Source organism: Mercenaria mercenaria, chromosome 19 (genome assembly GCF_021730395.1).
Source record: "Mercenaria mercenaria strain notata chromosome 19, MADL_Memer_1, whole genome shotgun sequence".
NCBI classification, from domain to species: domain Eukaryota; kingdom Metazoa; phylum Mollusca; class Bivalvia; order Venerida; family Veneridae; genus Mercenaria; species Mercenaria mercenaria.
Genome location: NC_069379.1, coordinates 24729822 through 24749725, shown reverse-complemented (window position 1 = coordinate 24749725; position 19904 = coordinate 24729822). Strand labels below are relative to the sequence as shown.

Sequence of the window (19904 nt, the reverse complement as noted above, 5' to 3'; positions counted from 1 at the left end):
TAAATTAATTGCCTGGCTTTATATATTTTGGAAGTTTACAAATATCTGAATGATTTGTCCATTATTTTACAGATATGTGATAAGTACTTTAGAACTTTTGGTAGCAGAAGACTATATGATAGTTTATTTCCATGGGGCCACACCAAGACGACAAATGCCAAGTTTTGGTTGGCTGAAAAGGTGCTACCAGATGATTGATAGAAGGTATATATATATAGTATTTAGTTTTGAATGGTCTGTTTCTGGAACTGATACCTTGTTTTAGAGATAATAGCTGCCCCTTTTAGTGGTTCTAGAGCTAATATTAGAAAAAAGTTATCATGAACTACATGATGAATCTCAACAAACTATGTCCTCTTCCAAATATGTTCAAAAATGGGACACAGGCCTCTAGAGCTAAAGATAGGAAAACCTTCAAATTCACCTTAACCTATTGATTGATCTTAATCAAACTTTAGTTTGTTGCATCATTATAAGAACTTCTATCTCTTCAGTATGTTCAAACAAGGGCACTTAGCCCTTTTTCAGGGCCACTAGAACTAGAACTAGAAAATCCTTTAAACAACTTTTCTCATGAAGTGCTTGATGGATCATCATTAAACTTGTTTTGTAGCAGTCTTATATAAAGTCCACTATTAAATTTCTTCACATGGCCAATTTAAGGGGCTTCTAGAGCTAAGAATAGAAATATCTTCAACTGAATTTTTTTTATGCCCCCGAAGAGAGGCATATTAGTTTTCAACTGTCCGTCCGTTCGTTAGTTTGTTTGTTCGTTCGTTCGTCACAACGTTAACTTTTTACATGAAGGCACTTTACTTGCGAACCACTGCACCCAGTACCTTCAAACTTCACGTGCTGATAGTACTTATTGAATACACAACTGCTACTGACTTTGGGGTCACCAGGTTGAAGGTCAAGGTCACAGGGGCCAATGTTAACTTTTTGCATTAAGCCACTTTACTCGCGAACCACTACACCCAGGACCTTCAAACTTCACCTGCTAATAGTACTTATTGAGTACACGACCGCTACTGACTTTGGGGTCACCAGGTCAAAGGTCAAGGTCACAGGGGCCAATGTTAACTTTTTGCATGAAGGCACTTTACTCGTGAACCACTGCACTCAGGACCTTCAAACTTCACGTGCTGATAGTACTTATTGAGTACACGACCCCTACTGACTTTGGGGTCACCAGATCAAAGGTCAAGGTCACAGGGGCCAATGTTAACTTTTTGCATGAAGGCACTTTACTCGTGAACCACTGCATCCAGGACCTTCAAACTTAACGTGCTGATAGTACTTATTGAGCACACGACCCCTACTGACTTTGGGGTCACCAGGTCAAAGGTCAAGGTCACAGGGGCCAGTGTTAACTTTTTGCATGAAGGCTCTTTACTCTCGAACCACTGCACCCAGGACCTTCAAACTTCACATGCTGATAGTACTTATTGAGTACACCACCACTACTGACTTTGGGGTCACCAGGTCAAAGGACAAGGCCACAGGGGCCAATGTTAACTTTTTGCATGAAGGCAATTTGCTCGAGAACCACTGCACCCAGGACCTTCAAACTTCACATGCTGATAGTACTTATTGAGTACACGACCCATACTGACTTTGGGGTCTCCAGGACAAAGGTCAAAATCACATGGTCCAATGTTAATTTTTTGCATGAAGGCACTTTACTCACGAACCACTGCACCCAGGACCTTCAAACTTCACATACTGATAGTACTTATTGAGTACAAAACCGTTACTGACTTTGGGGTCACCAGGTCAAAGGTCAAAGCGCTGCGGGGGCATTTGTCACCATTAGTGGCAGCTCTTGTTTGAACTGCTTAGCGGATCTTCCATTAAAGTCATGTCACAAATTTGTTAACATTGGGACATTTGACCTGTTTAATATTGTTTATACTGAACAAAGATGTTTCCATTCATGAACCTTTGTGTCATATATTTTTTGTTTAACATATATTCAAGGTCAACTAATCAAGGTCTGGTGAGCGAAATAGGGTCACTATGCCTCTCTTGTAGTGTTATGGCTATATGTTGTTGTATATTCCAGATTACGGAAGAACTTGAAGGCCTTGTTGATGGTACACCCTACGTTATGGCTGAAAACTGTTGTTATGATGACCAAACCTTTTATTAGGTATGTGTGGTTAAAAGTGTTATTATCAGTGTTATATGTGGCTGAAAACTGTTCTTGTGATTGTCACACCTTTTATTAGCTCCCACCAAAGGTGGAGGGATATACTTTTGGCATGGTACATCTGTCTATATGTCTGTCCATCTGTTCTGTCCACAGTAGGAATGTTATCTGCTGAAGGGAAATGCCAGCCTGCAAGTTAAGGTCAGATTACTTGAGTAAGACACGATTTACTGCCCTTGTATATATTACATATATAGTGTTTTATTCCATTTTCTGTCTGTCCGGAGTGGTATCTCAGACACAGTTTGAAGGATTTCAGTAAAACATCATAGAACTATTAACTATTAAAGGGCAATGCAGCTCTGCAGGTTTCATTCAAATTGGTTGTTGAAGGCAAGATTTATTGCCCTTTGCAATTGTATTATATGATATAGTACATAAATAGTGTTTTTATTCACTTTTGTCTATCCAAAGTCATATTTTAGAATTTAGAATTGGTTTGTAGGATTTAAATAAAACATGGTAGAAATGTTAACTGCTATAAAGAAAGCAAGCATGCGTATACTGAAACCAAAATCTCAGTGTTTCTGTTGAATTTTACGTATATGTTAGATAAAGACCTTTTGTCCGAGAACCTAAACTCCTATATGAACAGTTGTTTTATTTCAGTTCTAAATTCAGTTCCAAGCTTCGTTTTGTGAAAACGTTACAAGAATTAGGGAAAATAGTTCCTATGGAGTATATCTATGTACCAGAACCTGTCTCACAGTAAGTAGTAGAACTATTTTCGAGTTAGCCATAACAAGAGAGCTATTTCTGTACTCACAGTGTCCAATATAGGCACCTTTGGTATCAATTCCCAGTAAGTTTTTACTCAATGCAACTGAATCAAACTTTCACTTGCCCTTCCCAGGAAAATAACAAGATGGTAAACTTCCATATATCTTATGTTAGATATTATTATTAAAATATCGGTTTTCATTAGTCCACTGTGTTTCACTGGAGGGGTGTTTTTGGTTTGCCTATCAAAGTAGGTTCCTGACCACTTTAAAAGTAAAAGTTCTTTTGTCATGTAACTTGGTACATGAGTAGATGGCAGTATGAAGAATATTTGTGTCCTTTTATTTGTTTAAGAGTATTTCAAGTGTTTTGTTAAGCCAGTTATGGGGATGTTTCTGTGTAACTATAAGTAGATTTGGTTATCAGTTTCTTTGCTAGACATCAAGAGTTATTCTACTCACCCAGGTTGCTGTCATGTTTAAGTTTTTCTTACATGGCCATATTTACATGTATTTGATTGAAACTGCACACAATGCTTTCCAGTCATCAAACCTACTGGAATAACTAAGTTAGATAAAACTTGGTTGAATGTTATGTAAATTAATGTCTGTTAATACATCCAAATGGACTTAATATATTACAGTGCTAAGTGGTCTGTCTGTCTCTAAGCAGTTCAATGTCTGCTCAGTAACTTAACACTGCTTTAATCTACGAGCATCAGACTTATGCATATTTCTCATGGACAGTGAAGGAACTCTAGAATTTGAGGTCAGTAATAAAGATCACAGTGACTGTTAGAACAAAAACATCTTGAGATCCCCTTGACCTACAGTACAGATTGCAGGCATATTGCTCATAGGCAGTGGATGACCCTTATTGATTTTGAGGTCATTGAGTCATTGACCTCTAATAATTATAATGTCAAGGTCAGTGTGACTGTTAGTGCGAAAAGAACATTTACCATGGACCCCATTTGATTTTTTGAGGGTTTTTTATGGTCACTGTCATGCTTTATGTTCAGATGGTCACTGTCATTCTGTATGTTCAGATGGTCACTGTCATGCTATATGTTCAGATGGTCACTGTCATGCTATATGTTCAGATGGTCACTGTCATGCTATATGTTCAGATGGCCACTGTCATGCTATATGTTCAGATGGTCACTGTCATGCTATATGTTCAGATGGTCACTGTCATGCTGTATGTTCATATGGTCACTGTCATGCTGTATGTTCAGATGGACCTATTATGTGATGAAAGGCACTTTTCTTCAAGGCATATTTTGCTGCACACAGGGAAGCTCTTGTTTTAATTAAGAAAATTTCAAATAACTGTCAAGCTGTATCTCAGTAACATCAACAGATATTGAATAAGAACTTTACACAAGGCTTTCTTCTTATCAAAGCTACTTAAATAATGAAGTTAGATATCTCTTGATTTGAATTCATTTGGGAATTGTTGCCCATTTTCAACTTAGATAATTTGGTAAAGTTATTCTGCAGCTACCACATCTAAAGCTTGAAGCTGTACACAACAGTGTTCATTCTGAATTAAGTTAGATAACTTTTGGTTGAAATTGATTCAAATTATTTTACTTAGAAAGTTTTGTTACAGATTTACATGCAAGTTATTATTGCCACAATAAAATTTTGATTTGTAATAAACTCAGTTATTTATTAAGTTGTTAAAGATCCTTTTCAAGTTGTTCTCTGCAAAAGAGCATTTTTCTGAACAATATCAGTATATAGTGTGCAACTAAATATATATTGGTATCCTTAACACTGTAAACTCTTTCTTACATACAGCTCTTGTTATACCCCCACAAAATGAAGTTTGGCAGGGTGGGGAGTATATAGGAGTGAGCTTGGCAGTCGGTCCGTTGGTCGGTCAGTCGGTCGGTCTGTTGGCTTTTGTGGTTTCCAGATGATAACTCATGAAAGGCTTGACTAATTTGAATAATTTTTGGTACACAGGTGTAACATCAGAAAATACAGGTCAAGTTCGAATTTGGGGTCAATAGGTCACAGGTCAAGGTCACAGTGACCCTGAACAGTTAAATGGTTTCTGGATGATACTTGAGAATGCTATGATCATATATTTTGGTACACAAGTGTAACATCATGAAACACAGGTCAAGTTCGACTTTGGGGTCTGTAGGTCAAAGGTCAAGGACACAGTGACTCGGAACAGTTAAATAGTTTCCGGATGATAACTTGAGAACCCTTGGGCCTAGGGTAATAATTTTTGGTACACTGATGTAACATCATGAAATACAGGTAAAGTTCGACTTTGAGGTCTGTAGGTCAAAGGTCAAGGTCACAGTGACTCGGAACAGTTAAACGGTTTCTGGATGATAACTTGATAACTTAAGAACGCTTGGGCCTATGATCATATATTTTGGTACACAGGTGTAACATAATGAAATACAGGTTAAGTTTGACTTTGGGGTCTGTAGGTCAAAGGTCAAGGTCACAGTGACTCGGAACAGTTAAATGGTTTCCGGATGATAACTTGAGAACACTTGGGCCTAGGATCATAATTTTTGGTACACAGATGTAACATCATGAAATACAGGTCAAGTTTGACTTTGAGGTCTGTAGGTCAAAGGTCAAGGTCACAGTGACTCAGAACAGTTAAACGGTTTCCAGATGATAACTTGAGAATGCTTGGGTGTAAGATCTTAAATTTTTGTACACAGGTGTAACATGATTAAATACAGGTCATGTTCGACCTTGAGGTTAGTAGGTCAAAGGTCAAGGTCACAGTAACACGAAACAGTTAAACAGTTTCCGGATGATAATTTGAGAACGTTTAGGCCTAGGATCATGAAAATTGATAGCGAGGTTGGTTATGACCAGCAGATGACCCCTAATGATTTTCAGGTCACAGGTCAAGGTCACAGTCAACACTTAAACGGTTTTGGACAACAACTTCACAATGCTTGGGACTAGGATCACGAAATTTAATAGGGAGGTTGGTCATGACCAGCAGATGACCCATAATTATTTTGGGTTCCAAAGGTCAAAGGTCATTTAAACCTTTTCCGGAAAATGACTCGAGAATGCTTGGGCCGAGGATCATGAAACTTTATAGGGAGGTTGATCATGACCAGCAGATGACCTCTATTGATTTTGAGGTCAGTAGGTCAAAGGTCAAGCAAGTTCAGCTTTGACATTGGCTTAGTTCTGTGACAAGGCCATATTGTGGGGGGTATAATTCGTCACTCCTGTGACAACTCTAGTTAATACTTGTTGTATCTATTCATTTATTATAAGAACTGGACTGTTAAGAAGCCCCAAAGAGCAGGTTTTATCTCGTCTAATTTTAAATATTGAAATATGAAATGTACATTATATATTTTGCTACAGGTACGATGCCAAACTTACACAGCATAGACCTTGCACCTCTGCTCCCGCAACCCCTTCCTCCCCCTCATGACATTTCCCGATGTGTAGATATTGCATACGCTAGTTGCTGTCTGTGATATACAATGGTTGGTAAGTATAGGAGATATTGCATTGTGATACCTTAAACAGTGTAATGTACAATGTTTAGTAGATATGGGAGGCATGGTGATATTGTGCACACTGCTCAATGTCCATAATGTACAATGTTTAGTAGATATGGGAGGCATGGTGATATTGTGCACACTGCTCAATGTCTATAATGTACAGTGATAGATATCGGAGTTATGGTGATATTGTACAATAATTGGTTGTTCAGGAATAATTTTATTGTATGATGATGCTGCATTAATATTCATTCTTAGATCATTTAAAGCAAGACTTCAAGTATGGAGTATATGTGCCAAATGATGTATGACAAGTATGCATGCTTGATTTATTTTGTAACTCAATTTTGATATACTATATTTGATGTGGACACATTGCATGATAATGTTGTGATATCGCACAATCTGGAATAATCATTACATAGACTAGGTACTACGTAGCAAACATTCTCCAGAAAATGTTATATTGGTATGTTGTAGCAAAAGTTCTCTGAATGTTATATAGGTACTAAGTAGCAAACATTCTCTTAATGAATATTATATATGTACATAGTAGCTGACATTTGCTGAGTGAATGTTGTATAGGAATTTAGTAGCTAAAATTCTCTGAGTGAATGTTATATTGGTACATTGTAGCACACATTCTTTGAGTGAATTTTATATAGGTACATAGTAGCTAACATTCTCTGAGTGATTGTTTTATAGGTACATTGTAGCTAACATTCTCTGAGTGAATATTATATAGGTACATAGTAGCACACATTCTCTGAGTGAATGTTATATAGGTACATCGCTAACATTCTCTGAGTGAATATTATATAGGTACATAGTAGCACGCATTCTCTGAGTGAATGTTATATAGGTACATAGTAGCACACATTCTCTGAGTGAATGTTATATAGGTACATAGCTAACATTCTCTGAGTGAATGTTATATAGGTACATAGTAGCACGCATTCTCTGAGTGAATGTTATATAGGTACATAGTAGCACACATTCTCTGAGTGAATGTTATATAGGTACATCGCTAACATTCTCTGAGTGAATATTATATAGGTACATAGTAGCACACATTCTCTGAGTGAATGTTATATAGGTACATAGTAGCTAACATTCTCTGAGTGAATGTTTTATAGGTACATAGTAGCTAACATTCTCTGAGTGAATGTTTTATAGGTACATAGTAGCTAACATTCTCGTCTTGGAGTGAATGCTATATAATTTTATGTTCATAGTGGTAAACATTCTTTCTTCTTCTCTTCTATTTAGGTACTTAGTTAAAATTCTGTCCTCTTCAGTCAATGTTGTATATAGCAAACATTCTCTTCTCTAAGTTAATGTTTTATAGGCAGTCTCTGAATGGGTGTTATACAGGTACATAGTGGCAGGCATTCTCTCCAGAGTCAATGTCAGTAGGTAGCTAAAACCTGGAATGATTAAGGTAGAAATTATGTTTATGTGTCACTCACCTAGTGAGTTCTGTCAATTACCATGTAGCAAATAGCCCCGTTCTGCTTTATACCTTATAGCATGCAAACATATCTATTATTTTATCATTTAATAATAGTAAAGTCTGTTTCTTTACAATTTAACTTTGTTATGCATAGTGTTCATTTGTTCATTTTTATACGCTTGTTTGGGCACATGCCTTTGTCTTTCCATCTGAATCTTGAACATAAATTTGCCTCTCATATTTGGTGTCCTGAGCATAACTTAATAACTACTCTAGGTATTGATCTTTAAACTTGGCGTAATGATAGTGGCTATAAGACAATGTGCAGAGGTATGAACTAGGTCAGTGGGTCAAAGGTAGAGGTCAAAATTGTAGCTTGAAGGTCAACTTTGTCAGTAATATTTCATGTCCAGACCATGGCTTAATAACCAGTCAAGATATTGACTTCAGTTTTAGCATATAGGTAGGTAGCAATGAGACATATCCAGAATATATAAACCAGGTCAGTAGGTCAAAGGTCAAGGTCACAGCAAGGCCAAATCTGTATCGTATATTGGGTCCAGGGCATAACTTAATAATCTTTCAAAGTATTGACTTCAAACTTGCAGTATAGGTAAGTGACGATAAGGCAATGTGCAGAGCGCTGGGTCAGTAGGTCAGAGGTCACACAGACCAATCTGTCCTTTATATTTTGTGCCAGAAGCACAATTAAAAAACTGTTCAAGGTATTGGCTTTAAACTTAGAATATATTTTGGTTGGGATGAGATGATATGAGCAGTGCAACATTTCACATTACTACCCAAACACACATTAGCACATTCCACTTAAGTTTCTTGTTCCTTAATATTCTGTCACCCTTACCAACCCCATCCACCATAACATTACATCCCCATCCTCTGACATGCCCACAAAACATATTTTTTTAAATTTTACTTACTGTAAATTTACATACTGGAATTTGAAATTTTAATTTTAATTTGATTCTTTTTTATACCCCCACCAAACATGTTTGAGGGGGGTATATAGGAGTCAGTTTTGTCACGTCCCGTCGCGTCCCGTCCCGTCCCGTCGCGTCCCGAAATCTATTATCTCAGTTATTACCAAATGGATTTGATTCAAACTTAAAATATATGTTCTACCTTATCACCTACATCATGTGACACAAGGTGCATAACTCTTGACACCAAGTTTTCATGAATTATGTCCCCTTTTACTTAGAATTTAAGGTTAATTTTGATGTATTTTCACTATATCTCAGTTATTTCTAAATGGATTTGATTCAAACTTAAAATAGATGTTCCACCTCATCACCCACATCATGTGACACAAGGTGCATAACTCTGACACCATTTTTTAGCTCACCTGTCACAAAGTGACAAGGTGAGCTTTTGTGATCGTGCGGCGTCCGTCGTCCGTCCGTCCGTGCGTGCGTGCGTGCGTCCGTAAACTTTTGCTTGTGACCACTCTAGAGGTCACATTTTTCATGGGATCTTTATGAAAGTTGGTCAGAATGTTCACCTTGATGATATCTAGGTCAAGTTCAAAACTGGGTCATGTGCCATCAAAAACTAGATCAGTAGGTCTAAAAATAGAAAAACCTTGTGACCTCTCTAGAGGCCATATATTTCACAAGATCTTCATGAAAATTGGTCAGAATGTTCACCTTGATGATATCTAGGTCAAGTTCGAAACTGGGTCACGTGGGGTCAAAAACTAGGTCAGTAGGTCTAAAAATAGAAAAACCTTATGACCACTCTAGAGCCCATATTTTTCATGAGATCTTCATGAATATTGGTCAGAATGTTCACCTTGATTATATCTAGGTCAAGTTCGAAACTGGGTCACGTGCCATCAAAAACTAGGTCATTAGATCTAAAAATAGAAAAACCTTGTGACCTCTCTAGAGGCCATATTTCTCAATGGATCTTCATGAAAATTGGTCAGAATGTTCACCTTGATGATATCTAGGTCAAGTTCGAAACTGGGTCACGTGCGGTCAAAAACTAGGTCAGTAGGTTTAAAAATAGAAAATCCTTGTGACCTCTCTAGAGGCCATTTTTCTTAATGGATCTTCATGAAAATTGGTCAGAATGTTCAGCTTGATGATATCTAGGTCAAGTTCGAAACTGGGTCATGTGCGGTCAAAAACTAGGTCAGTAGGTCTAAAAATAGAAAAACCTTGTGACCTCTCTAGAGGCCATATTTTTCAATGGATCTTCAGGAAAATTGGTCAGAATGTTTACCTTGATGATATCTAAATCAAGTTCGAAACTGGGTCACATGGGGTTAAGAACTAGGTCAGTGGATCTAAAAATAGAAAAATCTTGTGACCTCTCTAGAGGCCATATTTTTCATGAGATCTTCATGAATATTGGTCAGAATGTTCACCTTGATGATATCTAGGTCAGGTTCGAAACTGGGTCACGTGGGGTCAAAAACTAGGTCATTAGGTCTGAAAATAGAAAAACCTTGTGACCTCTCTAGAGGCCATATTTCTCAATGGATCTTCATGAAAATTTGTGAGAATGTTCAGCTTGATGATATCTAGGTCAGGTTCGTAACTGGGTCATGTGCGGTCAAAAACTAGGTCAGTAGGTCTAAAAATAGAAAAACCTTGTGACCTCTCTAGAGGCCATATTTTTCACGAGATCTTCAGGAAAATTGGTCAGAATGTTTACCTTGATGATATCTAAATCAAGTTCGAAACTGGGTCACATGGGGTTAAGAACTAGGTCAGTGGATCTAAAAATAGAAAAACCTTGTGACCTCTCTAGAGGCCATATTTTTCATGAGATCTTCATGAATATTGGTCAGAATGTTCACCTTGATGATATCTAGGTCAGGTTCGAAACTGGGTCACGTGGGGTCAAAAACTAGGTCATTAGGTCTGAAAATAGAAAAACCTTGTGACCTCTCTAGAGGCCATATTTCTCAATGGATCTTCATGAAAATTTGTGAGAATGTTCAGCTTGATGATATCTAGGTCAGGTTCGTAACTGGGTCATGTGCGGTCAAAAACTAGGTCAGTAGGTCGAAAAATAGAAAAACCTTGTGACCTCTCTAGAGGCCATATTTTTCACGAGATCTTCATGAAAATTGGTCAGAATGTTCACCTCGATGATATCTAGGTCAAATTTAAAAGTGGGTCACGTGCCTCCAAAAACTAGGTCATTAGGTCAAATAATAGAAAAACCTTGTAACCTCTCTAGAGGCCATATTTTTCAATGGATCTTTATGAAAATTGGTCAGAATTTTTTATCTTGATGATATCTAGGTCACTTGTGCTCAAAAACTAGGTCACTATGTCAAATAATAGAAATAACGACGTCATACTCAGTTCAACACTGGGTCATGTGGGGATAGGTGAGCGATTCAGGACCATCATGGTCCTCTTGTTTATGAATTATGCCCCTTTTTACTTAGAATTTAAGGTTGATTTTGATGTATTTTCACTATATCTCAGTTATTACTAAATGGATTTGATTCAAACTTAAAATAATTGTTCCACCTCATCACCCAGATGATGTGACGTAAGGTGCTTAACTCTGACATAAATTTTTTATGAATTATGTCCCCTTTTACTTTAAATTTGAGGTTGATTTTGATGTATTTTCACTATATCTCAATTATTACAAAATGGATTTGATTCAAACTTAAAATATATGTTCCACCTCATCACCCACATCATGTGACACAAGGTGCATAACCCTGACACCAATTTTTCATGAATTATGTCCCCTTTTACTTAGAATTTAAGGTTAATTTTGATGTATTTTCACTATATCTCAGTTACTACTGAATGGATTTGATCCAGACTTAAAATAGATGTTCCACCTCATCACCCACATCATGTGACACAAGGTGCATAACTCTGACACTAATTTTTCATGAATTGTGTCCCCTTTTACCTAGAATTTAAGGTTAATTTTGATGTATTTTCACTATAACTCATTCTGATTGGCTTAGAGCCAAGGGAAGTAACCTTTTTTAACTTTTGTACTTAGTTTCTTCCCCTTAAATTCCAGGAATTAGTCTATTTTTAGAAATCCTATTTTTAGATTTTTAATATTTTAGGTATTTTTCTAACTTTTTTTTTATTATAAGTCCTATGTAAAAAGTAAAAACATTTTTCTGTGGTAACATGGGTCGGTAAGACATTTTTTTGTATTCACTTTTAGTGTATCTCTAATATTAGAGATTTAATATATTTACTAGTATTACTATACTAGTATTATACTAGTATTACTTATATGTGGAAGCCAGGATGAAGTACTCCAAAGTATTTTTAAGATTCCTTATGGTTGCCATTCTTCTGTGACAAGACTGTATGGTGGGGGTATTCATCACTCCTGTGACAGTTCTAGTTTGTTTAAAACATGTTTACACTTTTAACCTCATCTGAACTTTGTTCAGGATGAGCTTTTGGTATAAGTTGATGATCTGGTGTGCGATGTCAACATTTTCACTTAAACATCTTCTTCTCTGAAACTGTTGATTAGAATTAACCCAAACTTGACCAGTAACATCCTGGCATGGACCTCTATTATATTTGTTGAAATTGTTTAGCTCCATCACCTAGACCTTAAACAAGTAAAACGTGTTCTTTTCAGGTGCCAGATGATGATACTTTACCAAACTTGGTGTGATTTTCTATCGAGATTGATTAAATGGTCCTATTGACTTTTTAGCTCACCTGTCACGAAGTGACAAGGTGAGCTTTTGTGATCACGCAGCGTCCGTCCGTTAGTCCGTGCGTGCGTAAACTTTTGCTTGTGACCGCTCTAGAGGTCACATTTTTCATGGGATCTTTATGAAAGTTGGTCAGAATGTTCACCTTGATGATATCTAGGTCAAGTTCGAAACTGGGTCACGTGTGGTCAAAAACTAGGTCAGTAGATCTAAGAATATAAAAACCTTGTGACCTCTCTAGAGGCCATATATTTCACAAGATCTTCATTAAAATTGGTCAGAATGTTCACCTTGATGATATCTAGGTCAAATTCGAAACTGGGTCACTTGCCATCAAAAACTAGGTCAGTAGGTCAAATAATAGAAAAACCTTGTGACCTCTCTAAAAGGCCATATTTTTCATGGGATCTGTATGAAAGTCGGTCTGAATGTTCATCTTGATGATATCTAGGTCAAGTTCGAAACTGGGTCATGTGCGGTCAAAAACTAGGTCAGTAGGTCTAAAATTAGAAAAACCTTGTGACCTCTCTAGAGGCCATACTTGTGAATGGATCTTCATAAAAATTGGTCTGGATGTTCATCTTGATGATATTTAGGTCAAGTTCGAAAGTGGGTCATGTGTCATCAAAAAGTAGGTCAGTAGGTCAAATAATGAAAAAACCTTGTGACCTTTCTAGAGGTCAAATTTTTCATGGGATCTGTATGAAAGTTGGTCTGAATGTTTATCTTGATGATATATAGGTCAAGTTTGAAACTGGGTCAACTGCGATCAAAAACTAGGTCAGTAGGTCTTAAAATAGAAAAACTTTGTGACCTCTCTAGAGGCCATACCTTAAATGGATCTTCATGAAAATTGGTCAGAATGTTCACCTTGATGATATTTAGGTCAAATTTGAAACTGGGTCACGTGCCATCAAAAACTAGGTAAGTAGGTCAAATAATAAAAAATCCTTGTGACCTCTCTAGAGGCCATACTTTTCATGGGATCTGTATGAAAGTTGGTCTAAATGTTCATCTTGATGATATCTAGGTCAAGTTTGAAACTGGGTAAACTGCGGTCAAAAACTAGGTCAGTAGGTCTAAAATTAGAAAAGTCTTTTGACCTCTCTAGAGGCCATATTTTTCAATGGATCTTCATGAAAATTGGTCAGAATTTTTATCTTGATTATATCTAGGTCAAGTTCAAAACCGGGTCACATGAGCTCAAAAACTAGGTCACTATGTCAAATAATAGAAAAAACGACATCATACTCAAAACTGGGTCATGTGGGAACAGGTGAGCGATTCAGGACCATCATGGTCCTCTTGTTTTAGGGGTTGCCAGAACTAAAAAACAAAACTCTTTAAAACACTTCTCATGAACCAGATGATGGATCTTCATCTTTCCTTGGTTGGTAACATCTAGTTTTGTCTTCTCTCAAGTTTGCATCGAGCTTGACCCCCTTTTAGGAGCTGCCTGAATTTCAGATAGAAAAAAATAGAAAAAAAAGACTGTTCTCATGGACTGCTGGATGAATCATTACAAAGCTTGGCCTGTAGCATCCTTATATAGTGCTATCTCATGGACTGCTGGATGAATCGTTACAAAGCTTGGCCTGTAGCATCCTTGTATAGTGCTATCTCATGAACTGCTGGATGAATCGTTACAAAGCTTGGCCTGTAGCATCCTTGTATAGTGCTATCTCATGGACTGCTGGATGAATCGTTACAAAGCTTGGCCTGTAGCATCCTTGTATAGTGCTATCTCATGGACTGCTGGATGAATCGTTACAAAGCTTGGCCTGTAGCATCCTTGTATAGTGCTATCTCATGGACTGCTGGATGAATCATTACAAAGCTTGGCCTGTAGCATCCTTGTATAGTGCTATCTCATGGACTGCTGGATGAATCGTTACAAAGCTTGGCCTGTAGCATCCTTGTATAGTGCTATCTCATGGACTGCTGAATGAATCATTACAAAGCTTGGCCTGTAGCATCCTTGTATAGACTAGTGCTATCTCATGAACTGCTGAATGAATCATTACAAAGCTTGGCCTGTAGCATCCTTGTATAGTGCTATCTCATGGACTGCTGGATGAATCGTTACAAAGCTTGGCCTGTAGCATCCTTGTATAGTGCTATCTCATGAACTGCTGGATGAATCGTTACAAAGCTTGGCCTGTAGCATCCTTGTATAGTGCTATCTCATGGACTGCTGGATGAATCGTTACAAAGCTTGGCCTGTAGCATCTTTGTATAGTGCTATCTCATGAACTGCTGGATGAATCATTACAAAGCTTGGTCTGTAGCATCCTTGTATAGTGCTATCTCATGGACTGCTGGATGAATCATTACAAAGCTTGGCCTGTAGCATCCTTGTATAGTGCTATCTCATGAACTGCTGTATGAATCATTACAAAGCTTGGCCTGTAGCATCCTTGTATAGTGCTATCTCAGAATTGCTCAGATGGTTTTGCTTGGCCCCTTGAAGGTCATCTGAGTGACTTAGATCCATTCTGGCCTTGTGTTTCAGTTTCAGTTTCTTCACTTTAAAAAGGTCAAGTTTCCTAATCTTGTTTCTGCTCTTTTTAGCTCACCTGTCACGAAGTGACAAGGTAAGATTTTGTGATCGCGCAGCGTCCGTCGTCCGTGTGTCCGTCCGTGCGTAAACTTTTCCTTGTGACATCTCTAGAGGTCACATTTTTCATGGGATCTTTATGAAAATTGGTCAGAATGTTCATCTTGATGATATGTAGGTCAAGTTTGAAACTGGGTCACATGCCTTCAAAAACTAGGTCAGTAGGTCTAAAAATAGAAAAACCATGTGACCTCTCTAGAGGCCACATATTTCACAGGATCTTCATGAAAATTGGTCAGAATGTTCACCTTGATGATATCTAGGTCAAGTTCGAAACTGGGTCACGTGCCGTCAAAAACTAGGTCAGTAGGTCTAAAAATAGAAAAACCTTTTGACCTCTCTAGAGGCCATATATTTCACAAGATCTTCATGAAAATTGGTCAGAATGTTCACCTTGATGATATCTAGGTCAAGTTTGAAACTGGGTCAAGTGCGGTCAAAAACTAGGTCAGTAGGTCTAAAAATAGAAAAACCTTGTGACCTCTCTAGAGGCCATATTTTTCAAGGGATCTGTATGAAAGTTGGTCTGAATGTTCATCTTGATGATATCTAGGTCAGGTTCGAAAGTGGGTCACGTGCGGTCAAAAACTAGGTCAGTAGGTCTAAAAATAGAAAAACCTTGTGACCTCTCTAGAGGCCATGTATTTCATGAGATCTTCATGAAAATTGGTCAGAACGTTCACCTTGATGATATCTAGGTTGGGTTCGAAAGTGGGTCACGTGCGGTCAAAATCTAGGTCAGTAGGTTAAATAATAGAAAAACCTTGTGACCTCTCTAGAGGCCATATTTTTCATGGGATCTGTATGAAAATTGATCTGAATGTTCACCTTGATGATATCTAGGTCAAGTTCGAAACAGGGTCATGTGCGGTCAAAAACTAGGTCAGTAGGTTTAAAAATAGAAAAACCTTGTGACCTCTCTAGAGGCCATACTTGTGTATGGATCTCCATAAAAATTGGTCAGAATATCCACCTTGATGATATCTAGGTCAAGTTCAAAACTGGGTCACATGCCATAAAAAACTAGGTAAGTAGGTCAAATAAAAAAAACCTTGTGACCTCTCTAGAGGCCATACTTTTCATGGGATCTGTATGAAAGTTGGTCTGAATGTTCATCTTGATGATATCTAGGTCTAATTTGAAACTGGGTCAACTGCGATCAAAAACTAGGTCAGTAGGTCTAATATTATTTAAATCTTTTGACCTCTCTAGAGGCCATTTTTTTCAATGGATCTTCATGAAAATTGATCTGAGTGTTCACCTTGATGATATCTAGGTCAGTTTCGAAACTGGGTCACGTGCAATCAAAAACTAGGCCAGTAGTTATCAAAATAGAAAAACCTTGTGACCTCTCTAGAGGCCATATTTTTCATGAGATCTTCATGAAAATTAGTGAGAATGTTCACCTTGATGATATCTAGGTAAAGTTCAAATCAGGATCACCTTTGAAAACTAGGTCAATAGGTCAAATAATAGAAAAGCCTTGTGACCTCTCTAGAGACCATATTTTTCAATGGATCTTCATGAAAATTGGTCAGAATTTTTATCTTGATAATATCTAGGTCAAGTTCAAAACTGGGTCACATGAGCTATAAAACTAGGTCACTATGTCAAATAATAGAAAAAAACAACGTCATACTCAAAACTGGGTCATGTGAGAAGAGGTGAGCGATTCAGGACCATCATGGTCCTCTTGTTTTAAATGACAGAAGCGGCAGTTTGGAAGTCTAATTTTATAAGTCATCATAAAAATGTAAATTTGTTTTATTTTCAGTATCATTGTTTAGAGTTTGAAAATTGATTTAGTTTTTCCATGTATGATTTCAGTACAGAAAGAATGCTACAAACTGATCCTGAATACCTGGAAAAATGGGAAAAAGAGCAGGAGAAAAAAGGTCTTGTGGAAACTAAGAAATCTAAATTCAGTTTTCTTAAAAGAAGAAAATAAGGAATCATCCTCAGAAATGAAACAAACAGAGAGAGAAAGAAATACCAGTTTTACATATATTTTTCTCTATGAATACTATAGTATGCAACAAGTATTTACTGTTGATAAATTTTGTTCAGCTGATTTGTTCACTAGAATGCAGAGTGATATAAATGATCTTCACACTGGTACATGTTATAGACTTCACTCTCAGTGATATAATGATCTTCACACTGGTACATGTTATAGACTTCACTCTCAGTGATATAATGATCTTCACACTGGTACATGTTATAGACTTCACTCTCACAATCTGGTGAAGGCATATATGTTTTGGGTCTGGTCATTTTACCTTCCTATCTGTTACAAAATCATGTCCACTCTGTATTGACCTGGAAGAACTTCATGATAACTTGGCAAAAATGAATACAAACATGCAGAATAACCATTTCATTCAGACATGGCCAGTATTGTATATTACTGTGAGATCAAACAGACATCAAGGGTTAAAAAAATAGGTCACTTGGTCAAATCCTAGAAAAGCCTTAAGAGGCCGATTTCTACATGATCTTCACAAAACTTTATGGGAATGTTTGTCTATGAAGTCTAGGTCATCTATGAAACTGGCTTAATTGAGATCAAAAAGTAAAGTTAAGTCATAGAAAAACTTTGTTGTAAATCTTGATGTCACATTTTCTATCTGATCTTCATGAAATCTTACCAAAATGTTTGTCTTTATGAAATATAGGTCATGTTCGAAAATGGATTAATACTCCAGAGGTCAAGCTTTTTACCAGATCTTTATGAAACTTAGATTTTGTTCTGAAAGTTTTATCAAGTTTGATGAAATAAGTCAGCTGAATGATACATGGCCTTCATGGCCCTTGTTTTAAATATCTGGTCACAAATATGTTCCATGATTATAGGATTTACAGAAAGCAACTGTAATTTACAAATTTTTGACTGCTATGGCCAATTCTTGAGATAAGTTCAGGCTTCCATTTAAAAGCAACCTCTAGTTTGACAATATTGCTCTACAATAGCTTAAAACGTAATCATTCTAGTTCACCCAGTAGTGATGATGGAAAATGGTTACTGCTATGCACTTCCTGCAGTTTATTATAGATGCTTCTATGGAAATACTTGAAATCATTTACCAAATATTGTTTTAACAGAGAAATATGAAACTTATTGTATAATTTTTTATGTTGAAATCATTAATACAATGTACTACATACCTGGCAATATTTAACCGAACAAGACTTGTTTGTAAAGTGTAACTACCAATAGTTATAATGTCCGAGGTGGCTCTAAGATAGTTTCCTCAAAATACTGTATGATGATCAGGTTATAGTACTGCCTCCCCTAATTCATTGTACAGGAATTCAAATTCTGATTTCACCAACCTTTGATTTGATTGACAAGGTATCTGTTTGAAGATAGTACATATAAGAACTTGCTGATAGAGCTAAGTTTTAATTATAATCCAGTTTGTCATGTGTGCATGAAGTATAAATGACTGGTGTGCTGTAAAAATTGTATTTATCTGTTTATCAAAAGATTTAACAAACATGACCATTAGTCACATTATAAGTTTGTTTGTTGGACATGTTGACCAACTTCCATTTATAGATCATGTGTACAAGTTACTGTGAAATATATTGTATTAGAGCATTTGCTTTATGTATATATTTGATGGTTTCAGATTATAAACAGTTTATATTCTATTGTTGGACATACATGTTAATTGCATTTTGTTTGTAATGCTGCTTTAATTATTGTTACCATTTTGTGATAGCTTTACCTGCTAACTGTTTGTACATATAGGTGAGAGAATGTAAATGCATAGAAAATATTGTCAAAGTGTGTATTAAACAGTTTAAAACTTGTGTAAACTTGTATAAAAATATGTAAATACTTGTAAAACTTGTAAATACATATAAATGTTGTTAAAAGATGGATGGTGATTGTTTTATTTGCTAGCATTTGAAAGTATATTTGGGTTTCATTTTTCCCTAGATGGGTAGGGATGCTTTGATTCATATATCAGAATCACTTTTATTAGCATTTGACATTTAGTGCAAGTTTGGAACAGTTGATAGAAACCAAACTTACTCATAAACTAGGTTTTTATATAAAGAATTAATGACTACTAAAGTCACCAAAACTCATTTCATGCCATATGTTAAGTTCACTTGTTCAATCTTACTTTGTTAAAATAAAGTTGAAGCAAAAAACGTCTGATAGTGAGAAATATGTTTGAAATTTTGTATTCTAACATTTACTTATACAACAACTATTTACTTTAGCTCCCTTTACTAAAGCTATGTGATGAAATTATTATACATGCACTAGATTCTGTCTCTGTTTTTCTACTGTCAGTATTAGAGAATTTTTTCCTAAGTTAACAATTTTTAGCTCGACTATTCGAAGAATAGGGGAGCTATCCTACTCGCCCCGGCGTGTGCATGAGCGTCACACAAATGTTAAAGTTTGCGTACCACCCCAAATATTTTTCAAAGTCCATTGAGATATTGCTTTCATTTTCATTTGTTACAATTCATTACCCCTGTCTGATTAAAGGACGTGAGGATACCCTACCCAAGCAATTTTGACTAGTTAATTATGGCCCTTTTCTGACTTGAATAAATGTTAAAGTTTGCTTACACCCAGAAATGTTTATAAAAGTTCCATGACATATGCTTTCATATTTTATTACATGTTGACCAACTGTATTATAGACATGTACCAAGGGACTGTGAATATAAACAGTT

The 19904-nt window shown here is 36.6% G+C and overlaps 1 protein-coding gene across 4 annotated transcripts in view; it reads left to right on the top strand.

Moving 5' to 3' along the window:
- The window catches only part of LOC123542835 (uncharacterized), a 220215-nt gene extending 200544 nt beyond the window's left edge, over positions 1 to 19671 (top strand). For 3 of the 4 annotated variants that reach the window (XM_053531771.1, XM_053531770.1, XM_053531769.1), the window contains 4 exons: positions 73 to 204; positions 2066 to 2152; positions 2822 to 2920; positions 17031 to 19671. In XM_053531771.1, coding sequence (XP_053387746.1) covers positions 73 to 204; positions 2066 to 2152; positions 2822 to 2920; positions 17031 to 17151 — 439 coding nt within the window. In that variant the 3' untranslated portion in view covers positions 17152 to 19671. Of the gene's footprint in view, positions 1 to 72; positions 205 to 2065; positions 2153 to 2821; positions 2921 to 6300; positions 6430 to 17030 lie in introns of all 4 variants that reach the window. The other variant, XR_008368678.1, reaches the window with a different exon arrangement.
- Positions 19672 to 19904: the final 233 nt, after the last annotated feature.